We start from the raw sequence: 27397 nt of genomic DNA, 5'->3' as shown, positions 1-27397 counted from the left end.
AAAGACTCCCTAAGACCATTGCTGCAATTCTGCCTGGACAGCTCAAAATACTAATAAAGACCGTTCGTTAACCACTGTTTCTGTTTGGCGTTGGTGTGTCATTATAACCGCTGGAATATGAATGCCTTTATTCATTTTGTTCGATTGGCTACCGGGTATAATGATTTGTACTAGAGGCATACAATCTATTTTGTTGTCGGTATTAGGTCGCCTATATGAATTACATAATAGCAGCCATAGCCTACATTATGCAACAGTAACTTGCACATATATAATAACACACAGCCCTGCGAAGCCTGCATACAGTAAACTAACTTGATCATTAATCTAGCTGTTGTATCTTTACGCTTATGAAAACATTAAATAATATGTATAGGCTATAGGCCGTCGCTTTGCATTAATAGCCTATGTCGTATATTATCAATATCAATACCCAAGGATTATTACAGTACAATGAGGTTGTTATCTGGAAAGGAAGAAGGATCATAATTGATAGAATGGTCTCCTCATCTGACTTCAAATATAGCCATTAGAGAAATAAGCTTGTGCATAAGCTTGTGCAGCCAGACAACAGCGCAATAGTTTAAAACTCATGATTTATTTTGCCTCGGGGCTCAGAGTGAATTCAGAAGGTTGTTTTACATACAAGGATTATTTCATAGTACATCAACACATGTTGTACAAAGGATTAATAAGGTTTGCACATCAAACCCAGTCTGTACATAAAACAGTAGTCATGTTAACATCAATGAAATAGAGAATCTTACTGAGCATTACACATGAGTAAACCTGGTTTCAGATGGATATCTGTATACATGTTTATACTAAACCAACAATGGGTCCATGATTTTACTCACATGTAATCAGCAGTCTGTGGGTGGGCGGTCGAGAGACGCAGAAACCCCCTGGGCCTGTCTCCCTAACACTGCGTTTTCTATTATATACCCTGATATCCACCAATAATAGCACATTCTAATAATACGTTTGGTCCAATTAGATTTCTTGATTCTATATATGGAGTCTCCTCTGTTCCAATTGGTTCTGGATCCTAAAAACAGGAGGTTCTTCTGTGGGGCCGTCTGCCACAACCGATCTCCTGTCCGTGTGTGGGCTGGTTCCTGCAGCCCCCGTCGGTGTCTTTTAACACTAACCTTTTCTAATCTGTACCTTAAATGTAAGAAGTTACATATGTATTCAGCATTAACCCAATGTGGAGTTTGTCTATATTTTAATACCAGATTCCTTATATAAAGTATCTATCAGAGCTGGTTATCTGATCTCTGAAATCTGCTAACAATTGAGTATCTCTTTTAGTGGGGTGAGTGACTGTTCCTTCTGTGGGGTGTGACTTTCGAGTTCCTTTGTTCTAGTAGTTGACCACATTTGCTTGAGTGGGGGGTTTGGAATGGCTGTCTCTGTAACACCAGTATCACCTCCTTACTTAGCACTGTAAATCCACTCTGCTATTAAAAAGGTACACCTGGCTTTTGCATTATGGTTTTCTCTAATTATTCACACATATTAGTTATGAAATACACAGTCAATGTTACCACACCTATAATATCAAATTGCATTTAATGGCTATCCGACTCGAGTCCTCGCTATCCTCGCGGACGGACCAGTATACCTTTATATCATATCATATTCATATCATAGTTTACTCTATCAGCCTACCAGCATGTAATACGTTCTTTGTTAGAACTCAACTCGTTATTATTTTGCACATAGATTGCAGAAATACGGGAACGTTTTGATTTAGGCTTTGACATTGTAAAACTAAATAAGTGAAATTCTGTAAGCAAAATACAAGTCATGATATCACCCACACGATATATGCTCTGTATCCAGAGCATGTATGCTTTTCATTAATTTAAGACACATTTATTGCAAGGGTTTTGTAATACACATACACTCAACAAATAACCTCTGTTCTCGTTGCAATGCGTTTTTTATTCTTTCTTATAGTAAGGGGGAAGAACACTATATCGTGGGTGTTCATATGACTTGTATTCTGCTTACAAGCTTCGGGGTTCCACTTATTACGTTTAACAATGGCAAAGCCTTTTAAATATAATCAAAACGTTCCCGTATTTCTGCAATATATGCGCAAAATAATAACGAGTTGAGTTACGCGGAGCGCAGTCAGTCAGTACACCCCGTATATTCCGATATATAAACCATGCTGCATTCATTCAGAAGGAAGAAAGACCTATTATTCCAAATGCTATTTATAGGGTTTTGACCATAATTACACTACTGTTGCTATTTTACAATGAACTATAATGAATTACGGGGGTCATACAGAACACGTCAGTCAAGCTTATTTCCGCGTTGAAACTAATGCATGAAACTGATGAGAGCTATGCCGTCCGTCTGCAGTCCCCATATTCTACCACCGGGCGCCAGCTACGCATGCTCCGAGCTGTGCTTAGATATACGCACAAAGTCAAGTTCACGTTCAAATTGATAAGTCACACACTTTGCTTAGAAATGATCGTATGCACGGGTTACGCACATATCTGTGCGTATGCAACGTTGATAAATGAGGGCCATCTTTAGCCTTTAAGCGGCGTGGTTTATTCATTCACATGGTATGAGCAGCAGCACATGAGTCCTCCTCTCACTGAGAGGCTGGTGGAGAAAGAGGTAGAGGGGGAGGAGACATCTCTATTTATACTCGCCACCTGGTGGTATCTTGAGTGGCTCCGCTTAGAGCGCCCTCTAGTGGAAACAGTTATATATGCAGTTAGACAGTTACTAACAATCCTACATAGAACCTCTAACTTCAACAAAAAGGTTCACTAAGTAGACTAAGACTCTGAGGAGAAGGCTCCTCACTGAGAGGGAGGTTTTGAAACTCGAGGAGGAGGCTCTGAAAATCCCTGAGGAGGAGGCTCTGAAACTCTCTACGGAGGAGGCTCTGAAACTCTCTGAGGAGGAGGCTCCTCAAAACTGCCCAATATACACTACTGGCAGGGAGCAAAGCAGAAGAACCAGTAGTCTCGACTGCATTGCATCCCCTCCTTTACAATGACAGTGGCCTGTAGCACAGGCCCTGTAACTCACAGACATGTCTCTTGGCCAATAAGAAAACGCGCCTGTGATGTCTCCAAATGGCCGGGGGAATCCTGTGTCCCACCTACTAATTTGGTGTGGGAAACAGGGAAATGCCCCCCCCCCCCCCTCCCCGTGACGAGAGAGAGAAAACACCCTAGTCAGGGAAACTGATAGGTAGGAAGGCACAACCTCCCGGCCAAACAGTTACGTAAAGTGTTACGAAGGATCAGATTAAACCGAATATATATATTTACTACTTGATATATATTGCATAATATTTGTATATCGTCTGATATCCCTTGTGTATTCTTTGTACATATACACGGAATATCCCTTTTACCTAGTACAGACCATAATATTTCGTTCTCCTATTGGATAGCGATCCACTAGGCGCCACAGCCATACCCCCAATGTCTAGTTCAAAGTCACCGCCAAGGCTTGCCTGGACATGCCTGGTTCGGCGCAAGAATACGAGACAGGAATAAGGCTGGTACTAGATTATTCACCGTACGTATAAATACGTTGCAGGTGGATACAGCAGCACTTAGCCTAAAGTCAAGTTAACCTAGAAACACGTTACCCTCAAACGTAAAAGCCTTCATCACGAGTCAACGACCAAGTGAAGTGAGCAACCGTGCGTCTAAATAGAGCACTTATAACCGCGTGCGAATAGGACAGTAAAGGTGTCAGAGCTTAGTAGAATAACGTCAAGTTCGACCTAGTTAATGTGAAGTACCGCGCACCGGAGAATCTACACCGGTGAATGCAGAGCCCTTTCCAGCTGGATTATTGCTTTGGTCCTGTGGATGTTGGAGCGGAGGAGAATCGTCTACACCCCACTACTGTGTGGGATTTACCCGTGAGGAACATCACTCGAGCCCGTCTCTCGGAGAGGCTGACCGGCTTTCACCTATGCTGCACGCATACTTGGATTACAGCTGCTGCTTTCGTCTGCCGATCAAGGGAGTAATGTACCGACTCCCGTAGCTGGAGCTTATTGATTCCCCGTTAATCCAGAGTTTGCATTCAAACATTTCCTCCCCCTGCTGGCCTACAACCGGAGGGACCCTACTAGTATCTCCCGCTGCCCTACTAGTGTACCATAGATATAATTCCTAAGATACAGGTGGTATTTATTATCTCCTGCGTACTATTCTAATGGACTTACGCTCTTGACTTACTCACGTACATTCTTTCGCCTTATAAGCGCGACCCTACGTAAAGTATTATTATATACTATCATTGCTGCTAATAAATATTATTCTAACCAATATTTGTGTGGAACCGTATCATTGTGGAGGTGTTCATATCATATACCTGTGTACTGTATGGCCAGTAGTAATGTACATAAGACAGTAGTGGTTTAATGATACCATACTTATTAATACAGTCAGGGAATTGTACCCCTCAGTTACATAAAGGATATAACTATATCCGGGGGGGAGGTTTATTCTGTCCACCCCCCTCAACACCTCACCCCTGATACGACTCCATAAAAAAGCAGAGCCGCGACACCAGTTGCATAGCGCGCTACATGAAAGCACATACTTACCTGTAGAGTAAAAGCTTTACATCATGCACGCCAGCCACAGCCGATATCCTCGTTTGTGTAAAGAAACTGGTTTTATTTCACGGCTCTGGCTTATGTGTGAAAAACTTGCCACCTGCTATTTTTATCATTACCCTTAAGCAAAGAAAAAATATCAGACTAAAGAGAGGGACTCAAAAGGTCCTTGGTTCATATGCCACATATGTACAACTCTGTAAGCTAACACCCATACCAGTTGTGGACTCAATGCTACGTTTACCAAAACATTGTTATTAACCAAAAACATTTTGGGGGGGGGGGAAGAGTGGGGCATAGTGTAACCGTGTCCTACCTGACCCCCAGACGCAGGATGAATGGCCGCAACAAATGGCTGGTCCACCACGTTGACAAGGCCTCGTGCTGGCGGGGCCAGAAGCGTCGACGGCTGGAGTCTCGCTCCGGTGTGTCGCCCACATCCTGCGGCCGGCCATGGTGCAGGCCGACGACATCTTCTGCCAGAGATGACGCCAAATCAGAGTGCTCAGGGCCCGCTACCTCCCCACGGCTAACGTCAACGGTTAGCACAAGCTAATCGGCTAACTCCAGGCTGACGGTTAGCACCAAGCTAACAGCTAGCCTTCACAGGCCCACCGTCGGCTCTGACCAACGGCCAGCTACCGGCTAACAGCTAGTTCTTACCGGCCCACCGATAGCCACCGGCCCACCGATAGCCACCGGCTAACGCAGCAGCAAGCTAACGGTTAGCTCTCACGGGCCCACTGTTAGCTAACGGCTACTACTGAAGCTGTGTAATGTGAGGAATAGCGATGCAGGCCTGATCACTTCAGACAGCCGACTGCCTCTTCTTTAGCCCAAAGAAAAAAAGGGCAGACAACACCCTTCTCTCTCACAGGACAGCGTTACCAGAGATACAGCAGCGTCGGCAGCAAGCCCCGTTCTATGCGGGCTACTGCCGCCTTGAGTTCGGGCTAAAAATCACGCAAACTCGCACCCCTCGCGCCGGGAGGCTGCACTCACTGTCTCCATAGGATAGGCAGGAGCCAGCATCCGGTGCGGCTAGCAGAGGGCATCCCTCCTCAGAGACTTGGGACTCGAACCCAGACTCGGACTTGGGGCTCCCAGGAAAACGAAGCCTCTGTTTTCGTGGGGTGTCAAACAAGAACCCCTCGTCCCCTCCATCCTGCGATGGAGAGGCAACGGAGGAATCCTCGCTCGTATCCGGCTGTTCTGCGGGGCCGCAAGCCTGCGCAGCCGACCCCGCACAACTGACACATCTGAGGCCCGTGTCGCAAGACACCACCCACCTAGTGAGGATGTCAGACCAGCCGACTGCCTCTCGCGGCAACAGTATCCAGCTGCAAAGCCGGAGCGCAACGCTGGCGGGGGAACTGCCCAGCAGCGCGCACTCCCCAAATGTGAAACGCCGGTGGAGGTCAGAATAATCCTCTAGACTCTCCGGTGGTAAAGGACATTATCTTTTCTCTCTCCCGTAAATTAGTGAGAGAGGGAGAAACAAAAGACAACGCCAACACACCTCCTATAACTAACTAACTACTTTAAGCACTAAACTTGAAGCGGTGCTATACACGGACTTCACGGTGGTGAAAGTAGGGAAGGAGCTGGTAGTATGGCCATGGCCCCGCTTATGTATGAGCGGATGTGGGTGTGGCCAGGCAGGTGAGGAGCGTACATGTGGTTGAAAGTTTTCATGATAGTATATGATTAGAGGGACAGTTCCAATAGAGCAGAGCGCAAAGCCATAAATGAAATATAACAGGATTTATCTAGAGTTATATCTATCTAGAGTTCACAGGATCAAAACAGAACAGGATCTATAGAGTGCACATGTGACGGATCGTATTGGTCTGCGTTGTGTTGTTGTTAAATGCTTATGTCACGAGGGGGAGTCGAACAGGGGAGCTCCCGCGCCGCGGGCGACGACATAGGCCGCTGCACTAAGAAGTGAATCCACTGCTATGTACCGTACCTATGCGTCTATTAACCCTGTTATGAGGAAGTGAGTTTAACTTACCAGCCCGCTTACTGCCACAGTCACTTGTCAACACCCCTGTTTCTGTGACTGTGGATATACTCACGGGCTTCCCCGTTACACTCACCTCCCTAAACTCACGCCCCTCAGGACATCCGGGTCATGGCACCACTGTGACGGATCGTATTGGTCTGCATTGTGTTGTTGTTAAATGCTTATGTCCCGAGGGGGAGTCGAACAGGGCTCACAGGCTTCCCCGTTACACACAGGACCAAAACACAACAGGATATAGAGTTCACAAGTCTAAAACAGAACATGATCTATTTAGAGTTCACAAGTCTAAAACAGAACATGGTCTATTTAGAGTTCACAAGTCTAAAATAGAACAGGATCTATCCAGAGTTCACAGAACTAATATAGAACAGGATCTATCCAGAGTTCACAGAACTAATATAGAACAGGATATATCTAGAGTTCACAGGACCTAAACAGAACAGAATCTATTTAGTCTAAAACAGAACAATATATATCTAGAGATCACAGGACTAAAACAGAACATGATATATTTAGAGTTCACAGGACTAAAACAGAACATGATCTAGCCCCAATAGGTTGAATCAATGAATTCAAAACAAAGTAATAGGTCTACTGCTGGTGTCCAGGACCTCTTTGATATCTGTGTTAGTGGTTAGGGTTGACTCATCACCAATGCTATTCTTGAAACTAGGTTGTACTAACCAGCCTATAATTAATGGAAGTGGATACGGCCCAGCTACCCAAGCTTTTGACCAAGAATCCACTTCCATTCATTTGTACCAAGCTAGGCTAGCTTGTAGCTGGATAGCTTTTTACTGAACGCATAGAGGAAATTGGTATCTATCTTCTTGTTTAACATGGTTCCATCAGAAAACATAAATAAAGTACTAATCGACGACAGGAAAAAAGGTACATAATGTACATTATGTTATAAGCATAAGTAATATATTTACACCTTGTATAAGTAATATATGTATGTCTCCTATCTGCAAAAGTCCAAAACAAACTCAGCAACCGGTGATCTAACCCAGGGGTTCCCAAACTTTTCAGGCCGGGACCCAGAAAATAAGGCGTCAGAGAGCCGCAGCCCAATGCACATCGTCAGGCTTTTTTTATTTATTTTTTTGTCAGGCGACCGATTTTTTAAGCCAAATATCACTTCAATCCTATTAAGTTAGTTCAAGTTAGTTATTCATTTATATGTGCTATTTATGAGAGGGCTAACTTGTTGCAAAATAATAATGATAATAATAATAGCCTCATTAAAATACTATTGTTGCTTCGGTTGTTTTCAGTGTTTTATGTGCATAATCTGTTATTTAGTTTGAAATGTTCGTTGAAATAAGTAGATTTTTTGTTTTTGTTTATTTATTAAGTTAATATAAAACCATATAGTCACATTTTAGAATACAATAGAATAGAATTTTAGAATACAACTAGAAACACTGTCCTGGCCTGCTTCTAAGTTCAGTGGCCTAAAAAGAAAAGAAAAAAATGGGATTTCTTTTTTGTTTTTTATAAATCATCTCGCGGCCCTCCCGTGGCTGCTCGCGGCCCACCTTTGGGTCGCGACCCCGACTTTGGGAACCACTATTCTAACCAACAATGATTGTGGTTGCAGGTGAGTGCTCTCAGCACTAGACTAACCCACCTACTCTCACCTTGATAAAAATACTACAGCAATACTATCATGATGGTTTGTTTTAACATTTAACAGTCATGTTTAAAATATAAAGTTAGGGTTAAGGTGGTTAGTTTGGTTACAGTGTGGTTAAGGTTAGGGTTAGGGTGGTTAGTTTAAGGTAAATTCGGGTTTTGGCGAGGCTATCAGAAAAGTTTGTCTTGGTAGTCTTGAGGTAAAGGCATTTGCCTCCCATGCGAGTGCCCTGGGTTCATTCCTCAGCAGGGAAGGTTTTCTGAAAACGTTAAAAGAAAAAAAAAATATATATATGTACTTATTTAATTGTAATATACACATTGTACATTTTATAAATATGTCAATATATTACTTATTATAAGATAACTTACAATATGTACCTTTTTCCTGTGGTCGATTAGTACTATATTTACATTATTTTAGGCAAGATCGGGCTGCTTTGAGGCAGTATGGTTGGGGAAATAAAAACAAACAAACTGAGTAATCAAACCAGGGTAATTGCATACAATAGTTGTATCGTTAGTGGCTTAGCTTGGCATCACACTGCACTATCTCGCGTACGTGCACGCGTACTGAATAAACCACAAATGTACCTCTAATACCAGTATTAGTCTGACCACACCCCTCATCAGCTTACCTTCATAAGCAGGTGTGTGGTCACCTGCTCTCTTCCTTCTCGCTTTCACCACAAGGAAGAAGTGCCTCGGTAGATCCCCACACTTGACACCATGATGGAAGAAAGGTTTAGGAGCAGCTTTGGGAAACAAGGATACGTTGACATCATATCTTTATTTTCTCTCTCACTATTTTCGAGAAAATACGGCGATATTGTCTTCGTACTGGAGTGTCTGGAAGATGATGATCATTCTAAAAACCCTCCACCGGTTTTCGTATTGGGAGCACGCCGCTGCATGCTTCTCAACTGCAGTTCCTTGCTGTGTTTGTTGGGGTGAAACCTGTCAGGCCACAGCTGAACTGTCGGACATGCCGCTGTTGTGAGAAGCGGTGCGTTCCAGGTTGGGTGAGTAGTGTTTGCTGGCGGGCTCCACTTGTCTGTTAGTGCTATGGGGGCTACTTGACAAAGTTTATGGAAACCGGCCCCAGGCTAGGGTCCTTTGTTCAGCCGCCTAGGCGACAGAAGACCTTGGTCTGAAGACCATTATAGTTTTAACTAGTGGGCCGCGACCATTGACACTGGTGATCCCTGTGTGTTCTGGACGAGTGAATTCTCTCTGTCACCGTGTTAAGGCCCCATCTTTCATATCCAAATGAGAGTATTCCTTCACGAGGGGATATGTGCATGTAATGTGCGATAGCGGCAGATTCATGTTCAAAGTCAGCTACACAGGCCAGTTGGTACTGTGCTGATTCCGTCGGATGTGGTAAAGTCACCGTTGTGAAGCGGTGTTGACATCTTGTTTTCTCTTTTCTCTTAAAAAGTGAGGAGAGGTTCAGAACGGCGGCCTGTCTGGGTGAGTGTTATGTCATTGTTTACATGTTCATAGCTTACGGTTAGCCAGTCAGCTGTTAACTGCTGCGTTAGCCTGCTGGATCGCTGCATGGCCTGCTTAGGGCCTACTATTAGCCAGTCAGCTGTTAGCTGCGGGGCTAGCATGTCGTGGTCGCTAGGTAACGTTAGCTTGCTGCTATGGCCATGGCCTGGCGCGGGGTAGCTTAGCTTCTCGCGCGCCGCCGTGAGCTCGCTTCTGATCGCGTGCGTCGTTAGATCGGCGTCTCGCGAGCGGAAGCAGTAGCACCCGAATGGTTGGAGCGGCCGTTAGCTTGATAGCTATTCTGTTGAACGTGCTTTGATTTTAACATGTTTTACACTCTTGACTACGACGTCATCCTTGACAGGGGATGTTTCGTCGACCCTGCCCTGAGCCAGGACGGCAAGGTTGCATCAACAAAGGACTGTAGTGCGGGTTGGAGCGGCGACGCTGCCCAGTTCGAACAACACAGGAGCGGCTGTGTTTCCTACGGTGTCTGTGACTGCACTTCGCTGATCTGCGTTCCGGGTAGGAACGGGGTTGACCAGACCTCATAACACGTCTTCTGGTTTTACTTTGCTAAATGTATTGTGAATAACGGTGTTTTTCCCAAAACGTGTGTTGCTACAATGCATTTAGGATACGTTGCGGGTTATGTGTGAGCTGTTTTTGTCACTGGCAGTTAGCTTCTCCGTGCAAACGGGATGTAATGATCTGGTTGTTGTGTGAGAAACACGGCCGTGTACTCACAACTAAGGTAACTAACCTATGAAGCTATGCTTGGTGACAAGTGAGTAAAAGAATGTTCTTTCTCAGACTGTAATGACAATGAACAGTGTGTTCACACATTAACAGGTTTTCCTGTTTTAACTGGCCGTATTGAGGGTAAAATAGGAGGATTGTGTTTCCCCCCCCGGTTCCCTGGGGACTTTTTCATCCTCCTGTCAGACATGTTGTGCATTAATTGTGTCTTTTGTGTGGTAGGGATACGATGTAACTCTTAGCTTGATTGCTGAGGTTGTGCTAAATCTGCTGGAGAAACTTTTTCCTAAAGGGAAATTGGTTTGGTTGCTGTCATGTGTGCTTAGCAAGGCCTGTGGTCGATACTAATCAAGAATGATGTATTCTCTCATTGTGAAAAAAACGGCGTTCCTCTGTTGAGTGTTTTTGCCATTTTTTGTAGGTGATGATGGGTTGTGTGTGTCATGTGACCTACAACTGGGTTGTACTGGCCACAGAAGCACATGTGTATGTTGGACCGGGGTTCTTAGAGCCCTCTCTATTCTGTGTTTTTCCTTAGTAAAAATCAGATAGCAGGTTAGCTCATGCGCTGTGTGGAGCTGTGAAACGCTTCATGGAGCTGACTATGACTGTGTCATATTCTCTTTTTGTAGTTACATCGTATCATGGGTGTGGGGTCGTAAAGGGGTGAACTGGTAACCTTTCCTCTCCCCATTGTTCTGTCGGTCAGGGGTACACCCCCTGTCCTTCAAGGTTCCCGTCACGTGGCGGTTCGGCACGTTACGGGGGGGGGGGGGGGGGGGGGGGGGAGGGAGTTCCTGGTCCCACGGCCTGGTATATTGGGCGTGTGCACCGCAGGAATTCCCCCGCCATAGAGTACGTCACCGTGCGCGTCTCTGTTGGTAGGACTTCCGTGTGCTGTTCAGGTCCATGTGATGGATCTGTTTTCAGGGGGGGTGGTCAGGGCTCCTCCTCACCAAGCGCCTATTCAGGCCTTCTGTGAGTTCGGACTCCTTCTTCCATGTGAGGAAGCCTCCATCAGAGTACAGAGCCTTCCTCCTCAGATTGTCAAAGTGAGTGGACCCTCTAGAAGGGTCCTTTTTCTATTGTATGTATATTCGATTCAATTCGTTTATTGAGTGTGTATGGGTTCAGTGCCTCTTCCCCGGAGGCCCTAAAACCAGTTTTTTACATGGCTCAAGGTGCAATATATTCTTTTCAATCTGTACAGCTCACGTGGGAAGTCTCTCTGGGGATCCCCGTCTCTTTCCTATGGGAGGGTGGTGGGATGTAAAAATGTGAAAATTTTTTACCCCGGCTGTGTAGACTGGGATACATACTGTTGATGCTTCCTTCTTTCTATTCCAGAAGTGTTGGAGTTAGGGAGTGTCACACCCCTCTTGTCGTTCCCCTGGGCGCCTTGGGGATTCAATGACAGGTCTAAATAGCCTGTTCATTGATGGGGGTGTGTCCCGACGCACGTATAGTGCTAGCTCGCTGTAAACAGGCGATTGACTGGCACGCCTTGGTTGCTTGTGGTTGAAACAGCGTTTTTATAAAGCAACTGAGATGGGGGTTTTTCCTCTTCCGACGACCACATCCCATGACCTGGGTGGGTTGTCGACGGATTCTCGTTCATGTCTGGGGGATGATGACGGGATGGATCTGAACATATGTGGTGGGGTCTCACGCCCTTGGGGTGGGCCACCAGGCGCGGTTCGTCCGAACGTCTGGGTGGCGCCTTCTTTTCATGTTAAGATCAACACGCATATCTGCCCTTCTCCTGGAGTAGGCATGTCGGCGTGGTTAGGGCACGGGACTGGTTCTGGTCACGCTGGTCCAGATCAGTTGAACCCGTTGTCCGCCGGGGATGCAGATCTGCTGTTCTGGTACCCTGAGGGACTTGGGCTTTTTTCAGGGGGAAAAATGCCAGGTCGGTCTGGGTGTCACAGGGTTAAGCGCTATGGAGACCCTGGTTGGGTATGTTTTTACTCAGCACTGTCGTCATGGCTTACAGCCATGCCATTCTGTACGCGCTCGATCTCGTCGGATCTCGGCCGCTACACAGGTTGGTCCTGGTTAGTACTTGGTTGGGAGACCGCCTGGGAATACCAAGTACGGTGTGCTTAGGGGCTGGTTCTCCATTATTTTTCGCTCCTCTCTCACGCATGGCGAAGAGGGGCCTGTGGGGGTGGTTTTTTGACCTCCTCTGGTGACCCTGTGCTTCCCGTACCGCCAGGCCCGGTCCGAAGTGATGTTTGCGACCCGTAGGCCTGGGTTAACCCTTTTTTGAAAACTGAAACACTTGTACTGTGGTATAGCCGGTGTATACCCGCAGGTGTGTTTTGGAGTTTTTTCTTGAGGGGTTATAGGAACAACCACCGCATTGGGTAACACCGAGGTGGTTGGTTCCCTGGTGTGTTGGTGCAGTGTCAACTCCCGGGTTCACCGTTTGAGGGTGCCCCTGCACGTTCATGACGTCTGCCAATCGTGTCAGCCTTCTCTGCCTCGACCCCTCTGGGTGGGGGTTTTTAAATGGAGGCTTGGTCATGCAACAACGCCAGCATACGCCCCTTCCGCCGGGGCAGCTGTGTTCAGCTGTCCCCTCTGGCGCCTGTCTCGTCCGCAGTCTCCAGGCTAGGGTTAACAGCCTGTTGCCTGGTTTTTCCCCGGTGCGCTGCCTGCTTCCGTTGGTTAACCTTTTTTGTGTGCTTACGGCCATGCTGACTGTCTGTTCTGCAGGGTTAGTGTGCCAGGCGGTGTACTGTTGGGGGGACGGGGCCCGCTCGGCTTACGGCCATACCGACCTGAACACGCCCGATCTCGTCCGATCTCGGAAGCTAAGCAGGTTCTGGCCTGGTTAGTACTTGGTTGGGATACCGCCTGGGATTACCAGGTGCAGTAACTGGGGGGCCTTTGTCCGAATACGCTGGCGATGTGGGGGGCGGGGCACTACGTGCCCACCTGGTGGGGTCTTGATGCTGGCATCATGGACTTCTCCGGGCCCCCATTCCAGGGAGTCCAGTCCTTTTGGTGGGTCTGGGTCTTCCTTCGCGCTCCGCTGCTACGGCCTTGCCACGGGGTTGGGTTTGCCCTTGACCCCGTGATTCTGGGGGCAGTGACGAGGTTGTTCCTCCGTTCGTTCCCGGGTGGCATGCGGGTTGTGCGTGTGTGTAGTCGTGGGGTCAAGCCACGGTCTGCTCACCCTGTGCGTTAAGTTGCTTGAGTGCCTCTTCGCACGGTCGGGTCCGTCGCCTTCCCGTGAAGCCTCTAATAGGGGGGATACCCTCCATTAGGGGGGGTCGGGGGGGCTCGGCCCTCCCTGTTCTGATGGTTTTGGGGGGCTGTCAGCGGGGTGTATTTGTCAGCCAGTGGCTCCGCTTGGCCTCCCTTGTGCAGTGTGATGCCAAGCTAAGCCACTAACGATACAGAACGATAGGTTATGACTATAACCAAGTTCTGTTAGTTAGGGGCGATGCTTGGCATCAGACGGCCGCTGCAGCCCTTGTCCTCACCTTGTGGTGAAAGCTTGGGAAGGAGGAGAGCAGGTGACCACACACCTGCTTATGAAGGTAAGCTGATGAGGGGTGTGGTCAGACTAATACTGGTATTAGAGGTACATTTGTGGTTTATTCAGTACGCGTGCACGTACGCGAGATAGTGCAGTGTGATGCCAAGCATCGCCCCTAACTAACAGAACTTGGTTATAGTCATAACCTATCGTTTTTGGGCTATCCACTCCTTTTAGTATTTTGTCTTTATTGAGACAGATGGCTGAGAGGGAGACGGATTAGGGGAGACCCAGAAGAGGAGAAGGGGTTGGGTTGTGGTTGGATTCAGGCCAGCAGGGCTACATGTGGTTCCAGAGGCAGGGTCCATCACCCACAACACCAGTGGTTCTCAACCTGGGGGTTGGGGGTCATTAAGAGGTGAGTATACATGTGTATACTCTCCACTGCATGACTATGTTGGCAGGTCGCAAATCCGGATATCCCTGTTTTCAGGGATTGCAAAAGGGTTGAGAACCACTGCACTACACCCCTTACATACGGCCATCTCTGTGGCCTGTCGTGATGCCATCGAGTCTGGGTTTTAGAATTTGTTCCAGAGAGATTCAAGGCTTGAAGCCAGAGTTCAGGGTCATGGTTCTCGGTTTGGAAATGGCCTCTATTACTGTAGTAATCTTACCATGACACCTTTCACTCCAGCAGCTCTGTCCACCCTAGCAGTTTTATGACCTACTCAACGGGATCCATACTGACTGGCCTTCACTGCACCACCTTCACACAAATCATTGTCCCCAGTGGCAGTGAAGGGTGACTTGCTTTTCTAGGCCTTGCAGGTTGAACTGTATACGGTATAGTGCATTGATAGCACTGTTAGAGGTAGCAGCCAATGTAGTAGAATACAACATGAATGAACTAGTACAGGTTATACAAATAAATAATAAATAAATAAATAAATAAATGCTAGTTAAAATCATGTAAATTTAGTTCAACCTCCTATGTTTACCGTTTACTATTTTAGAGCTTCCTTGGTGCAATGGGTCCAATTTGCCTCATCTTGTCCCAGGACGCAGACCCTGCTCATCTAGATTCTAGAACTCCATGGAGGATCAGCTATGAACATGATCTTCGTCGCTGGCGGAAGAAAACCTTGTAACTCCAAAAACCCAACTTTTCAGGAGATGAAAAAAACTAACACAGAGGGTGAATAGACTTACGAGGTTTAGACAAATGATCGGTTTAATGCTTTCCCATTGTTTAAACTTTGTAAAACCACACACGCATATGGAGGATGATCTACTGAGTTGATTTATAAAAAAAAGAAAAAAAAATTTAGTTACGAGGTTTTCTTCCGCCAGCTACGTCTTGTTGTACAATTTCAGTCAGTCTGGTCAATCCCAATACAGGTTAATGCCATTATCGTGGCTTTTCACACAGCCTTGGGTTTCAATTCAGTTAATACACAATGTAAACTGAAATGGCTATTTCTGTTTATTTGCTAATTAAAGGAACATGCCAACATTATGGGAAATGTGCTTACCGTCTTCTCTAGAGTCAGACAAGAGAGATATGCACAGTCACAACTGAATCCTCCATAGACATGTAGGCCTGAAATATTAAATGACTGGAACTGGAAGAGCTTGATGACCCCCACACTACACACCCCACCCCGCCCCCCATCCCCTCCACCCTCATCCTCACACTACACCCCCACCCCTCCCCCATATGCCACCCCCTCCACCCTGACACTACACCCCCCACCACCTCCCCTTTACTACACTCCACCCCTCCCCCACTCCACCCCCCTTCCCCACACTACACCCCTTACCCCACACTACACCCTCCATCCTACGTTATATATATATATATATATATATATATATATATATATATATATATATATATATATACATTAGGGCTGTCTTAAATACTTCGAAGCTTCGAAGCTTCGTTCGATGGCACAAGCTTCGAACATTTAAAAAAAAATCGAAGTTTAAAAAAAATAAACAATAAATAAAAGTTTTATTTTTTTAACTTCAATTTTTTTTTTTTTTTAAGCTTGTGCCATCGAAATAACGTGTATCCATTCAACTAGCTGCTGTACTGCTATGGTAGCTAGCCTAGCCGCAATGCTATGGCCGATCACATTCACGTTAGCATGTAAGCTAACAACAAGAGCTTTACTGTAGGTTTAGTCTCTCGCTTTTTGAGAGACATAAACTCTCTGCTCTTGGTGGTACATTGTGTTGATGACTCTGCACCCCCCCTTAACAACTGTTTGTATTCAGCCGTATTGTATTGTACCCATTCTGCAATGTTAAATAACGTTTATCCATTCAACTAGAGCTATACTGCTATGGTAGCTAGCCTAGCCGCAATGCTATGGTCGATCCCATTCACGTTAGCATGTAAGCTAACAACAACAGGTTTAGTCTCTCGCTTTTCGATTTTCATTTTTTATTTGTATTTTTTACTTCGATTTGTGTGTGTGTGTGAACAATCCACTTTATTTATAGAGCACATTTAAAAACAACAAAGTTTACCAAAGTGCTGTACAAGTCCCACAACATAAGATAAAAAAAATAAATAAACAAAATAAAAAAAGTTTTTTTTTTTTTTTTAATCGAAGCTTCGAATTAAAATCGAAGCTCGGCCCCGAAGCTTCGATTGCCAAAAAAAAGCTTCGAAGGTCATATATTCAAAATGACAATGAAGAATAAACAATTCATTGTAATTTTTACATTGCCAAGAATATTACGATATTTAAAGGTATAATCTGTAATGCTGCCAAACAGCGATCTATACGCAAAAGATGGTATGCACGGTCATCCAGCATTACACCAGGAGAGGGGGGGGCTGCACGGTCATCCAGCATTACACCAGGAGAGGGAGGGGCTGCACGGTCATCCAGCATTACACCAGGAGAGGGGGGGCTGCACAGTCATCCAGCATTACACCAGGAGAGGGGGGGCTGCACGGTCATCCAGCATTACACCAGGAGAGGGAGGGGCTGCACGGTCATCCAGCATTACACCAGGAGAGGGGGGGCTGCACGGTCATCCAGCATTACACCAGGAGAGGGGGGGCTGCACGGTCATCCAGCATTACACCAGGAGAGGGGGGGATGCACGGTCATCCAGCATTACACCAGGAGAGGGGGGGCTGCACGGTCATCCAGCATTACACCAGGAGAGGGGGGGATGCACGGTCATCCAGCATTACACCAGGAGAGGGGGGGCTGCATGGTCATCCAGCATTACACCAGGAGAGGGGGGGCTGCACAGTCATCCAGCATTACACCAGGAGAGGGGGGGCTACACGGTCATCCAGCATTACACCAGGAGGGGGGGGGGCTGCACGGTCATCCAGCATTACACCAGGAGGGGAAGCCTACCTGGGGAGGCTCCCGAGTATTGATTGATTGAAAACGTTTGCAGAATGGGTACAATACAGTACGGCATAATACAAACAACTGCTAAGAGGATGCAGACCAGAAAAATACTTTCGTCTTGTTTACATAAGGCTCCTCCATTTTCAATTCAATGCTCTTTAGCCCTGGGACATACAATTACACAAAACCTAAGGACTACCCATGTTGTGAAGGATCAGATTAAACCGAATATATATATTTATTTATGGATATATATTGAATAGTATTTGTATATCGTTTGATATCCCTTGTATATTCCTTGTACATATACACGGAATATCCCTTTAGTCTACTATAGCCCATAATAGTTCATTCTCTTATTGGACAAGGAACTGGCGCCAGGAGACAAGCCCCTTGGAGCCAAGTTCAATGGTACCGACGAAACATGTCCCTACTAGCCCCGGCTCTGCGCAGGAATACGGCTACCGAAAAGAGAGTGGCACTATTTGTTCACCGTGCATATAAATATGGCGCAAGTAAATGTAGAAGTCCTCTTATCCCTTAGTCCTTTACCCTTCTACCCAACTAAGTAACAGAACGTGAAGCCTCACCCCACGATACCGCGTGCGGTGTAGTATGGCCTGTTTGGCTTTAGAATAGCATTGAGACCTCGTGCGAATTAATAGCTGAATTGTCAGAGTTTGGCACCGTATTTCTATTAAGTAATAATAGTCTATCGTGTATGGTGCATCGGGCGGTTAGAGTTCTAAAGTGAGCAGCATCCCCGTCGCTTCCTCGTGTTATCTAGAGTCTTAACCAGGTTGGGCAGACCACACGTGGTGCTTTCATCCGAGGAGTTCTAGGCGAGGACCGAGTGGACCTGTACATTGGATTACCTACCCGACGACTGCTGAGCCCTATGCGGCATGGAATATATATTTGCTTTGGTACTTTGATTTGTGGAGCGGATAATCGCCAACACCGGTGAGTGTTGGATTTACCCCGAGAGGAGTCAAGGTGAGACGGCGCTCAGACCAGACTGAGGTCGCCTCGCTTCTTCTTCACTGTGGAGCTACAGCTACAGCTACAGCCTACAAGAGAGCCAAGGTGTATTCATCTGTGGATCAAGATTCTACTGCACTGTCTTCTGTACGTGAAGTCTCCCTAGACATCGTTGACCAGACGGGATACTGCCGACGGCTCTCCTACCCCCCCTACCGGCTTACAACCGGGAGGACCCCTACAGTATATCCAGCTATAATCATTAAGTGTGCCATCGTTATAATTCCCTAAGAGCCAGGTTGTATACTTGCTTCATGCGTAACCAGAGATTGGACATTCAGTGTTGATTTGCCTACGAGTACTCATTTGCCTTACAAGTGCATTCAAATCATAAATGTAATGGTGAATATTATATGTACCTTTTGCTATATATTAAATATTTGATTATTACCTTTGTGTGGACCCGATTTCATTGTGGGAAAGTGTTCATCATATTTAGATATCGTGTACTGTATGGCCAGTAGTTAAAGTACATAAAGCGGTAGTGGTTTAATGATACCATACTTATCAATACAGTCAGGGAATTGTACCCCTCAGTTACAACCCACATACACTATATGCAGAAGAATAACTTGTCCCAGTGGGGAAATTACTTAAATGTACTGACCCCCGCCCCGATGTGATATGAACATGCAGGGGCGTAGCTGTAGATTCTGGGCCCCAGAAAGGTAGATTCTGGGCCCCAGAAAGAATGTATTAGTGGGCCCCCAAAGAATGTGAGCGCACAAGCAAAAAAAAATTTGGCCATTTATTTATTGATGAAAACGCATAATATGGTTTTTACCTATACATTCGGATCAGCAGTTCAGCACCTGCACTGTTGGTGGGTGAGCCTAGTAAAGGATGTGGCATTGTGTTCATCTTCAATGAATGGACCAATGCAATAGTCTACCAAAGAACCTTGAGTCGCACTAGGCTGGGAACAACCCTGGGTCAAGTGATAGTAAACTGGACTGGACGAACAACATCGAGGCCCTACAGGAAGGGACAGAGCAGACTGTTTTTCCTGAGAAGGCTCAGGTCTTTTAATGTCTGCAGCAAACTGCTGCAGATGTTCTACCAGTCTGTGGTTGCTGGTGCCCTCTTCTCCGCTGTGGTATGCTGGGGGGGCAACACCAACACAGACAAAATAAACAAACTGGTCAAAAAAGCAAGCTCTGTGGTGGGAGCAGACCTGGACAGTCTGAATCACATTTTTTTTTCTCTTTTTTTTCTACCTTAAACAGATCTTTTTCAAGTTCCAAGTTTTAATACTCTTATCAACATGCGAGTCAACAAATGCTTGCTTTATGCAGCCATTTAACACAAAAGGATGACCCTCATGCATTGCAAATTTGCATCAAATTCAAAACAGAGTGATGCACAAAATAACTTAAGAAAATAATAATTTAAAACAATGAATAAAGTGTGCATGAAATAATAGGGGAAAGAAAACGTTAGGAACTTGTTACATTCACCCACACAAGGGCTGAGTAATCACCCCCCCCCTCTCTCTCACACACACTCTCCCAGCTCTCTTTCTCTCTTGCCCCTTCCTCATCTCTCTCACCCCCCCTCTCTCTATATATCTCACACACACACACACACACACACACACACACACTTCAGAAACAAACATAGTATCAATGAGAGCATCAATCATACACCTGAGTGATGTCTAGTAAAAAAAATAATAATAATAAAATAATTGGGCCCCCCCCCCCAGTGCTGGGCCCTTGGAATCATCCTAAGCTACCCCCCTCCAGCTACGCCCCTGTGAACATGCAACCTTCTGAATGCAATCCAACATAATCTCAACAAGCGAAAATGCATTGTGTGCCATAATTAACAAATCTCCCCAATGCTAACCCGTTAATTTCCCCTGTAGACAGGAGATGGCTGGATCTGGACTCGTAGGAAAATTTAGATGCACTTGAACGGTCTGTTGTAAAACTGCATAGGAGTGGGCTTTTATATGAGGTAGCGTGGTAGGACCTGCCCGCCACTGCTGCTAGGGGGCGCCACTGACCATCTGACCACTGCCTATGGCCAGAGACCTTTATGTCTCCCAACTTAGGAGACTGGAGCATGCCCAGGGTTAATTCACACCAATGAGAGATATAGGTATAAATAAAAGGTTTTGACAGAAGACTAGAGATGTTGAGATGCTGTTATGATCTCCACCCACTTAGGAAACAGAAACTATGACCCATTTCCATGTCACTGCTCGTCATTTGTTATCTTCCTTTATCCAATATTCTTGCTACACCATTGGTGGGTCACTCAGGGAGTTGTGAATATATACAGGAAGTAATGCATCTTTAAGTTCAAAACTGTTTCATTATCCTTGTGACCAGGGACGTGCACAGGACGTTAAAGGGGCAGGTGCTCAAAGGCTGAAAAGGGCACTGGGCCTGTGCTATTTTTGGGGGCCCTTTTTGGGCAGGGACGGGCCTTGTTATGCTTTTTGGGGTTTTTTGGTGATCAAATATTGAATATTGAACTATAATAATCAGTGCAGGAGCTCACTTATCCTTGAAATACACTTTTATCACTGACTTAAAAGGCCCATACATCTCCATAAATGTTCAGGGCGGAGGGAATAAGTGCTTACCCTACAGACTCCAAGTCTGTTAGGACAGCAGACTCAGTTGGCACTGCTCAAAACGTACCTTTTTAAAATAGCGTTTAAATTAATTATTATCTTTTTTTCATTGTCTTATTTTTCTTTATTTCTATACATTTTACTTAAATATTTTATTATAATTTGTATCATTGTTTTATGTAGTTTTTTATCATTTTATTTGTTCTTTTTTAACATCAACATATTATTTATATTATTCAACTCAAACATGTTCCGTTGTGATGTCACAGTATGATGTCATAATCAACCACTCTAGAACATTTGTGATGTCACAGTATGATGTCATAATCAAACACTCTAGAACATTTGTGATGTCACAGTATGTCATAATAGACATTCTAGAACATTAGTGATGTCACAGTATGATGTCATAATAGCACATTCTAGAACATTTGTGTACAGTATATTCAACAATTCTCTCAGAAGATTTCAGATCTCAGAAGACAAGCGAAGATCTCACTTGTTGTTTCCGGCTACTTGTCTGTAAGCTTGAATATATTCTGTAGATACAATTTAAAATCCCCACATGGAAAAGGAAACAATGTCCTGTACAATCCTTAATGAGCTGCGTCTGGAGGGAAGGCTCTGTGATGTGGTTATTAAAGTCAACAGCACTGAGTTTAATGCTCACAAGAACATCCTGTGTGACTGCAGTGACTATTTCAGGTAAGTAAGAATACTGTCTTCTCCCTGTCCACACCAGGCCATGTGTACAGAATTATTCCCCTTTTCATTCGGAATTAACGTTAAATACTATTTAAAGTTATCATGTAAACATCTGAAAATACTTAATTCCGAATGAAAATGGCCATTCCGAAATAAAATCCATTCCGATGTAAGTGGCCGGTTTATTCCGTTTATCATTCCGAATTAAAGCTTTTTCTGTCCATGTAAACGCTTTTCACGCATTTTTAGGAATGAGTTCCCCCCGGTCTTTCTGCGCATGATCGCGCATAGGCTACAGTACACATAGATGATCGCGAACAGGGGCACATATTGTTCCATAGCATAGGCCTTCAGTTGATCATGACAAATCCTCTCTTACCTTGACGATTAAAAAGCCTCCATAATTTAGTAAATAAAGCTGTAGCCAGCCAGCTAGTATTGATGCTATACAAAATTCTATCCACATTCAAGTTCTTTAATAGTTGTCATACAGAAGTACAGAATACTTTCTGTAGCTACATAGCTAACCAACTAAATACAATGGTATCCTGAGGTAACGTTAAATACAACATTTGCTAGTCGAAATGACTGGACACACACAGGGACAAGTTAAACATCAATCAATTAATTTATTCCAACAGGTAGTTTGAGCTGCATGTGAGCCGCGGTCTTTCTCTCCTCTCCTTTGGAAACTAATGATGATACGTTAGCTAGAAAAAGCACAGAACCGGCCGGCAAAAGTTAAGCTGCTAGCAACAGACACTATAGTACTTCCGTCTGGGGATTTCAAAATAAAAGAGCGACGTCTAAAAGCACCGTAAATACGTTTATTTTGTACATTATCTAACGTTAACACGAACCTAAACTAACTTTAGATTAGTTTAGGTTCGTGTAACGTTAGATATTGTAAAGAATAAACGTATTTACGGTGCTTTTAGACGTCGCTCTTTTATTTTGAAACCCACCGCCCGGAAGTAAAAATTATGCTTATTTGTCTGCTTGTTATCAATGGGTTGCTACATACGGGGTACAATGTTACATAAGCTGTGCGTCGATGTTGCAGAAGCATAAAGGCAGAGTGTCTGCAACACCTTTGCTTTGTCGATGTTGTGGTGCAGTTGCTTTGAAGTTGCTGTAGCATGTAGAGGCCTTTAACGTTAGCAGAATAGACACACCGAGAGTCTGGTTAATGTTGTTTGGTACGCTAGCACAGTAGCTGAGAATACCGGTCGCAGCTGTTTGTTTACTTCCGGTAAACGTAATGACGTTAACATCCTGTTTACGTTTACCCAATCAGAAGCCTTCCCAGCCCCAAACCTTACGATGACTCGAAAACTCCCGATTAGACAGTGACTTTCATGTAAACACCTTGTCGGAATTAAGATTTGACATGTAAACTCGCATGATTTTTTTTTACATCCGAATGATTTGATTCCGAAGTTATAATTCGGAATTAAAAGTCACCATGTAACCGCAGCCAGTATGTCATAATAGGACATTCTAGAACATTAGTGATGTCACAGTATGATGTCATAATAGCACATTCTAGAACATTTGTGTACAGTATATTCAACAATTCTCTCAGAAGATTTCAGATCTCAGAAGACAAGCGAAGATCTCACTTGTTGTTTCCGGCTACTTGTCTGTAAGCTTGAATATATTCTGTAGATACAATTTAAAATCCCCACATGGAAAAGGAAACAATGTCCTGTACAATCCTTAATGAGCTGCGTCTGGAGGGAAGGCTCTGTGATGTGGTTATTAAAGTCAACAGCACTGAGTTTAATGCTCACAAGAACATCCTGTGTGACTGCAGTGACTATTTCAGGTAAGTAAGAATACTGTCTTCTCCCTGTCCACACCAGGCCATGTGTACAGAATATTGATTGACTGAAAACTTTATTAACAGATTGCAGAATGGGTACAATACAGTACAGCTCAATACACACAATTGCTAAGAGGATGAAGACCAGAAAAAGACTTTCATCTTGTTTACATCAGGGTCCTCCATTTTCAATTCATCAAGACATTTATGACATACAAGACATACAAATAAGTACTGTGTAAGAAAAAGAGACAATAAAAAAAATATACATCTGAAGGGGAAGAAACTGTATTTTTTATTTTATTTATTTATTTTTTACCAGGGCCAGTTTATAATTGCAGCCACCCGTATAGGTGCTCTTTGAGAGCGGTTTTGAAGGAGGGTAGGGATTCACATTCCATTAATGTGGGCATTCCACATTATTGTGGCATAATTGCGAAACGTGTTTAGTCCCTTGTTTGAGCCGAATCTGGGTTGAACGTGATTTGTGGAACTCCCTCTGGTGTTGTGGTCGTGGACTTCACTGACCTTTAGGAAGTATTTCGACAGGTACATGGGTATCTTAGTCGTGTAGTGTATCTTGTAGACCAGGCCCATTGCAAGTTGCTGTACTCTGTCGTCTACTCTAAGCCATCCTAGATTGTCAAAATGGGCTGGGGTGAGGTGGGTTTTAGGAGTAAGGCCAAGCAGTTTAGTCTGACCAGTTTGTTTTGGGCTTTTTGTAGCCTGTCCTCTCTCCCTGTCCACACCAGGCCATAGATAATACTGTCCTCTCTCCCTGTCCACACCAGGGCATAGATCATATTGTCCTCTCTCCCTGTCCACACCAGGCCATAGATAATACTGTCCTCTCTCCCCCAAGTTGGTTGATGCCAACAAGGTTAGAAATCACATTTAAAAAAAGAAAACATCAACTCCTCCGACTCCTCAACTTACATGAAGCTTAGACACAGGACATCCCTCGTTCCATACTTAATAAGACTGACAAACAAAGAAAGCCCCTACTTTATCCCTCAATATTCTGTTATTCTTTTTCTTTCCTGTATTAGGCTATTGTATTATTTATTTATTGTATTATCTTTATAAGAACTCTGTCCATTTGTAACCATATATATTCAAATTGGAACTTGGAAATAATTCCAGTGAGGGAATTGATCCGATATTGTAATTAGTCTTAATCCCTATATAGGCCTAGAACCATTTCAACAACCCAACACTTTTAAACCTGATAACTGACATTCCCATTAGAGATTGCCTGATGGTGACCTATATATCAGGTAACTTCGCAGCACGCCTGTGACTGTGACCCAGGGACGTGCACAGGACGTTAGAGGGGCAGGTGCTCAAAGGCTGAAAAGGGCACTGGGCCTGTGCTATTTTTGGGGGCCCTTTTTGGGCAGGGAGGGGCCTTGTTATGCTTTTTGGGGTTTTTTGGTGATCAAATATTGAATATTGAACTATAATAATCAGTGCAGGAGCTCACTTATCCTTGAAAGACACTTTTATCACTGACTTAAAAGGCCCATACATCTCCATAAATGTTCAGGGCGGAGGGAATAAGTGCTTATCCTACAGACCCCAAGTCTGTTAGGACAGCAGACTCAGTTGGCACTGCTCAAAACGTACCTTTTTAAAATAGCGTTTAAATTAATTATTATCTTTATTTCATTGTCTTATTTTTCTTTATTTCTATACATTTTACTTAAATATTTTATTATAATTTGTATCATTGTTTTATGTAGTTTTTTATAATTTTATTTGTTCTTTTTTAACGTCAACATTATTTATATTATTCAACTCAAACATGTTCCGTTGTGATGTCACAGTATGTCATAATCAAACACTCTAGAACATTTGTGATGTCACAGTATGTCATAATAGAACATTCTAGAACATTTGTGATGTCACAGTATGATGTCATAATCAAACACTCTAGAACATGTGTGATGTCACAGTATGTCATAATAGCACATTCTAGAACATTAGTGATGTCACAGTATGATGTCATAATAGCACATTCTAGAACATTTGTGTACAGTATATTCAACAATTCTCTCAGAAGATTTCAGATCTCAGAAGACAAGCGAAGATCTCACTTGTTGTTTCCGGCTACTTGAATATATTCTGTAGATACAATTTAAAATCCCCACATGGAAAAGGAAACAATGTCCTGTACAATCCTTAATGAGCTGCGTCTGGAGGGAAGGCTCTGTGATGTGGTTATTAAAGTCAACAGCACTGAGTTTAACGCCCACAAGAACACCCTGTGTGACTGCAGTGACTATTTCAGGTAAGTTTAGCTTGGTTCAGGTTAGCTTGGTTAGTAAACAGATACCATACTGTACTTTTACTGTAAACAGATACTATACTGTACTTCTACTGTAAACAGATACTGTGCGGGAGCTTAGAGGACTGTATATAATTGTCACCTTAGGGGGGTGTGATAGGATGCCTTAACTCTTAAACTAATTGTACCAAATACACAACTGAGTGAATAACTTAAAATGGAGTCACCTAAACTAGAAAGAGCGAGGAAACTGTTTGAATCATGGTGCCATTTATATAAGCAAAAAAGGGGAAAAAAGATACATACAAATATTGTTATCACGTTACACAATGCCTAATTAAATACTATGGTTAAATTTAGATGGGCGCCCAAATAGTTCTATTAAAGTGTTCTGGCCAAACGTTGCCGCGGTTACCACTGTGTCAGAGGAACAATTCCCTCTGTAGTATGAGAGAGGTGGAGAGAGTTAATAATCCTGGGGGTGAGAAAGGACCCGGATGGGTTCTGTGATGAGGAGTAGTAGACCTCTGCGTGGTGATGAGGGCGGGAAGATGCTGCCCGGTCCGATAGGCGCCACCAGTCTGCTCCTGCAGACCAGATGCTCCGCTGTGGTGGATCCGAGTGTCTCGCTCCGCTCCGTAGTGCTGCACGGCGCACGCCGACAGCTGCTGCAGACACGCTGGTCCCCTCTGTACCACAGGCTACTGCTAGTGGCTAGTTGTGTCCTTTTACAGCGTCCCTTCGACACAGACCCTATCTAAATGTTCTCTGGTCTGTGTTATATATCGACTGATATGTCCAGTATAGAGCAGCTATCGAAGCATGAGCGGAAGCTACATTAGGTATTAGCACCGAGCTAGCTAGCTTCGGCTAACTGTTAACGATAGATGGGGAATACTATAGTCCGCTGTAATGTGCTAATCCCAGACGTTTACTAAACATCGAATTAGCTGGGTACTAAACTCACTCTCTCTTGGTGGTATAATGTCCGCTTGGTAAGCAACTTTACATGCTTGGTCACCGTCAAACTATAACTTTACGAGCAAAGCTGAATGTACGTTTGTTCTCTAACAAGACCGGCCAAGTTCTAACGTCAACTAGCTCCTAGGGGAAGTGACGCACTTACGAGGGAACACTACCACCTCTGGCCCACTAGATGGCAGCACCGTCATATAACCTGAGATGCCATAAGTAGGCACTAGGCAGACAGTGTAACTTTATGTGGTAAATAAATAACTTAACTCCCACATATTAAACAGGTTGGTGAACTTAAAGGGGGGCTTATTTTAGGTCTAATTTTACCTAATTGCAGACCCTTCAACACAGATACTATACTGTACTTCTACTGTAAACAGATAATATACTGTACTTCTACTGTAAACAGATACTATACTGTACTTCTAATGTAAACAGATACTATACTGTACTTCTAATGTAAAAAGATACTATACTGTACTTCTACTGTAAACATATACTGTACTTCTACTGTAAACCGATACTATACTGTAATTTTACTGTAAACAGATAATATACTGTAC

The 27397-nt window shown here is 44.4% G+C and overlaps 1 protein-coding gene across 1 annotated transcript in view; it reads right to left on the bottom strand.

Moving 5' to 3' along the window:
- LOC311226003 (uncharacterized protein) overlaps window positions 1-27397 on the bottom strand; it is a gene marked incomplete at its 5' end in the record, with an annotated part of 157398 nt that overhangs the window by 111173 nt on the left and 18828 nt on the right. Inside the window, 3 exons of the mRNA XM_084311385.1 lie at window positions 4943-5097; window positions 5624-5786; window positions 15567-15574. Of these exons, the coding sequence (XP_084167511.1) occupies window positions 4943-5097; window positions 5624-5786; window positions 15567-15574 (326 nt within the window). The remainder of the gene's footprint in view (window positions 1-4942; window positions 5098-5623; window positions 5787-15566; window positions 15575-27397) is intronic.

Source organism: Notolepis coatsorum (assembly GCF_963971535.1).
Source record: "Notolepis coatsorum genome assembly, chromosome: 3".
NCBI lineage: Eukaryota > Metazoa > Chordata > Actinopteri > Aulopiformes > Paralepididae > Notolepis > Notolepis coatsorum.
This window is presented reverse-complemented; position numbering and strand designations above follow the sequence as displayed.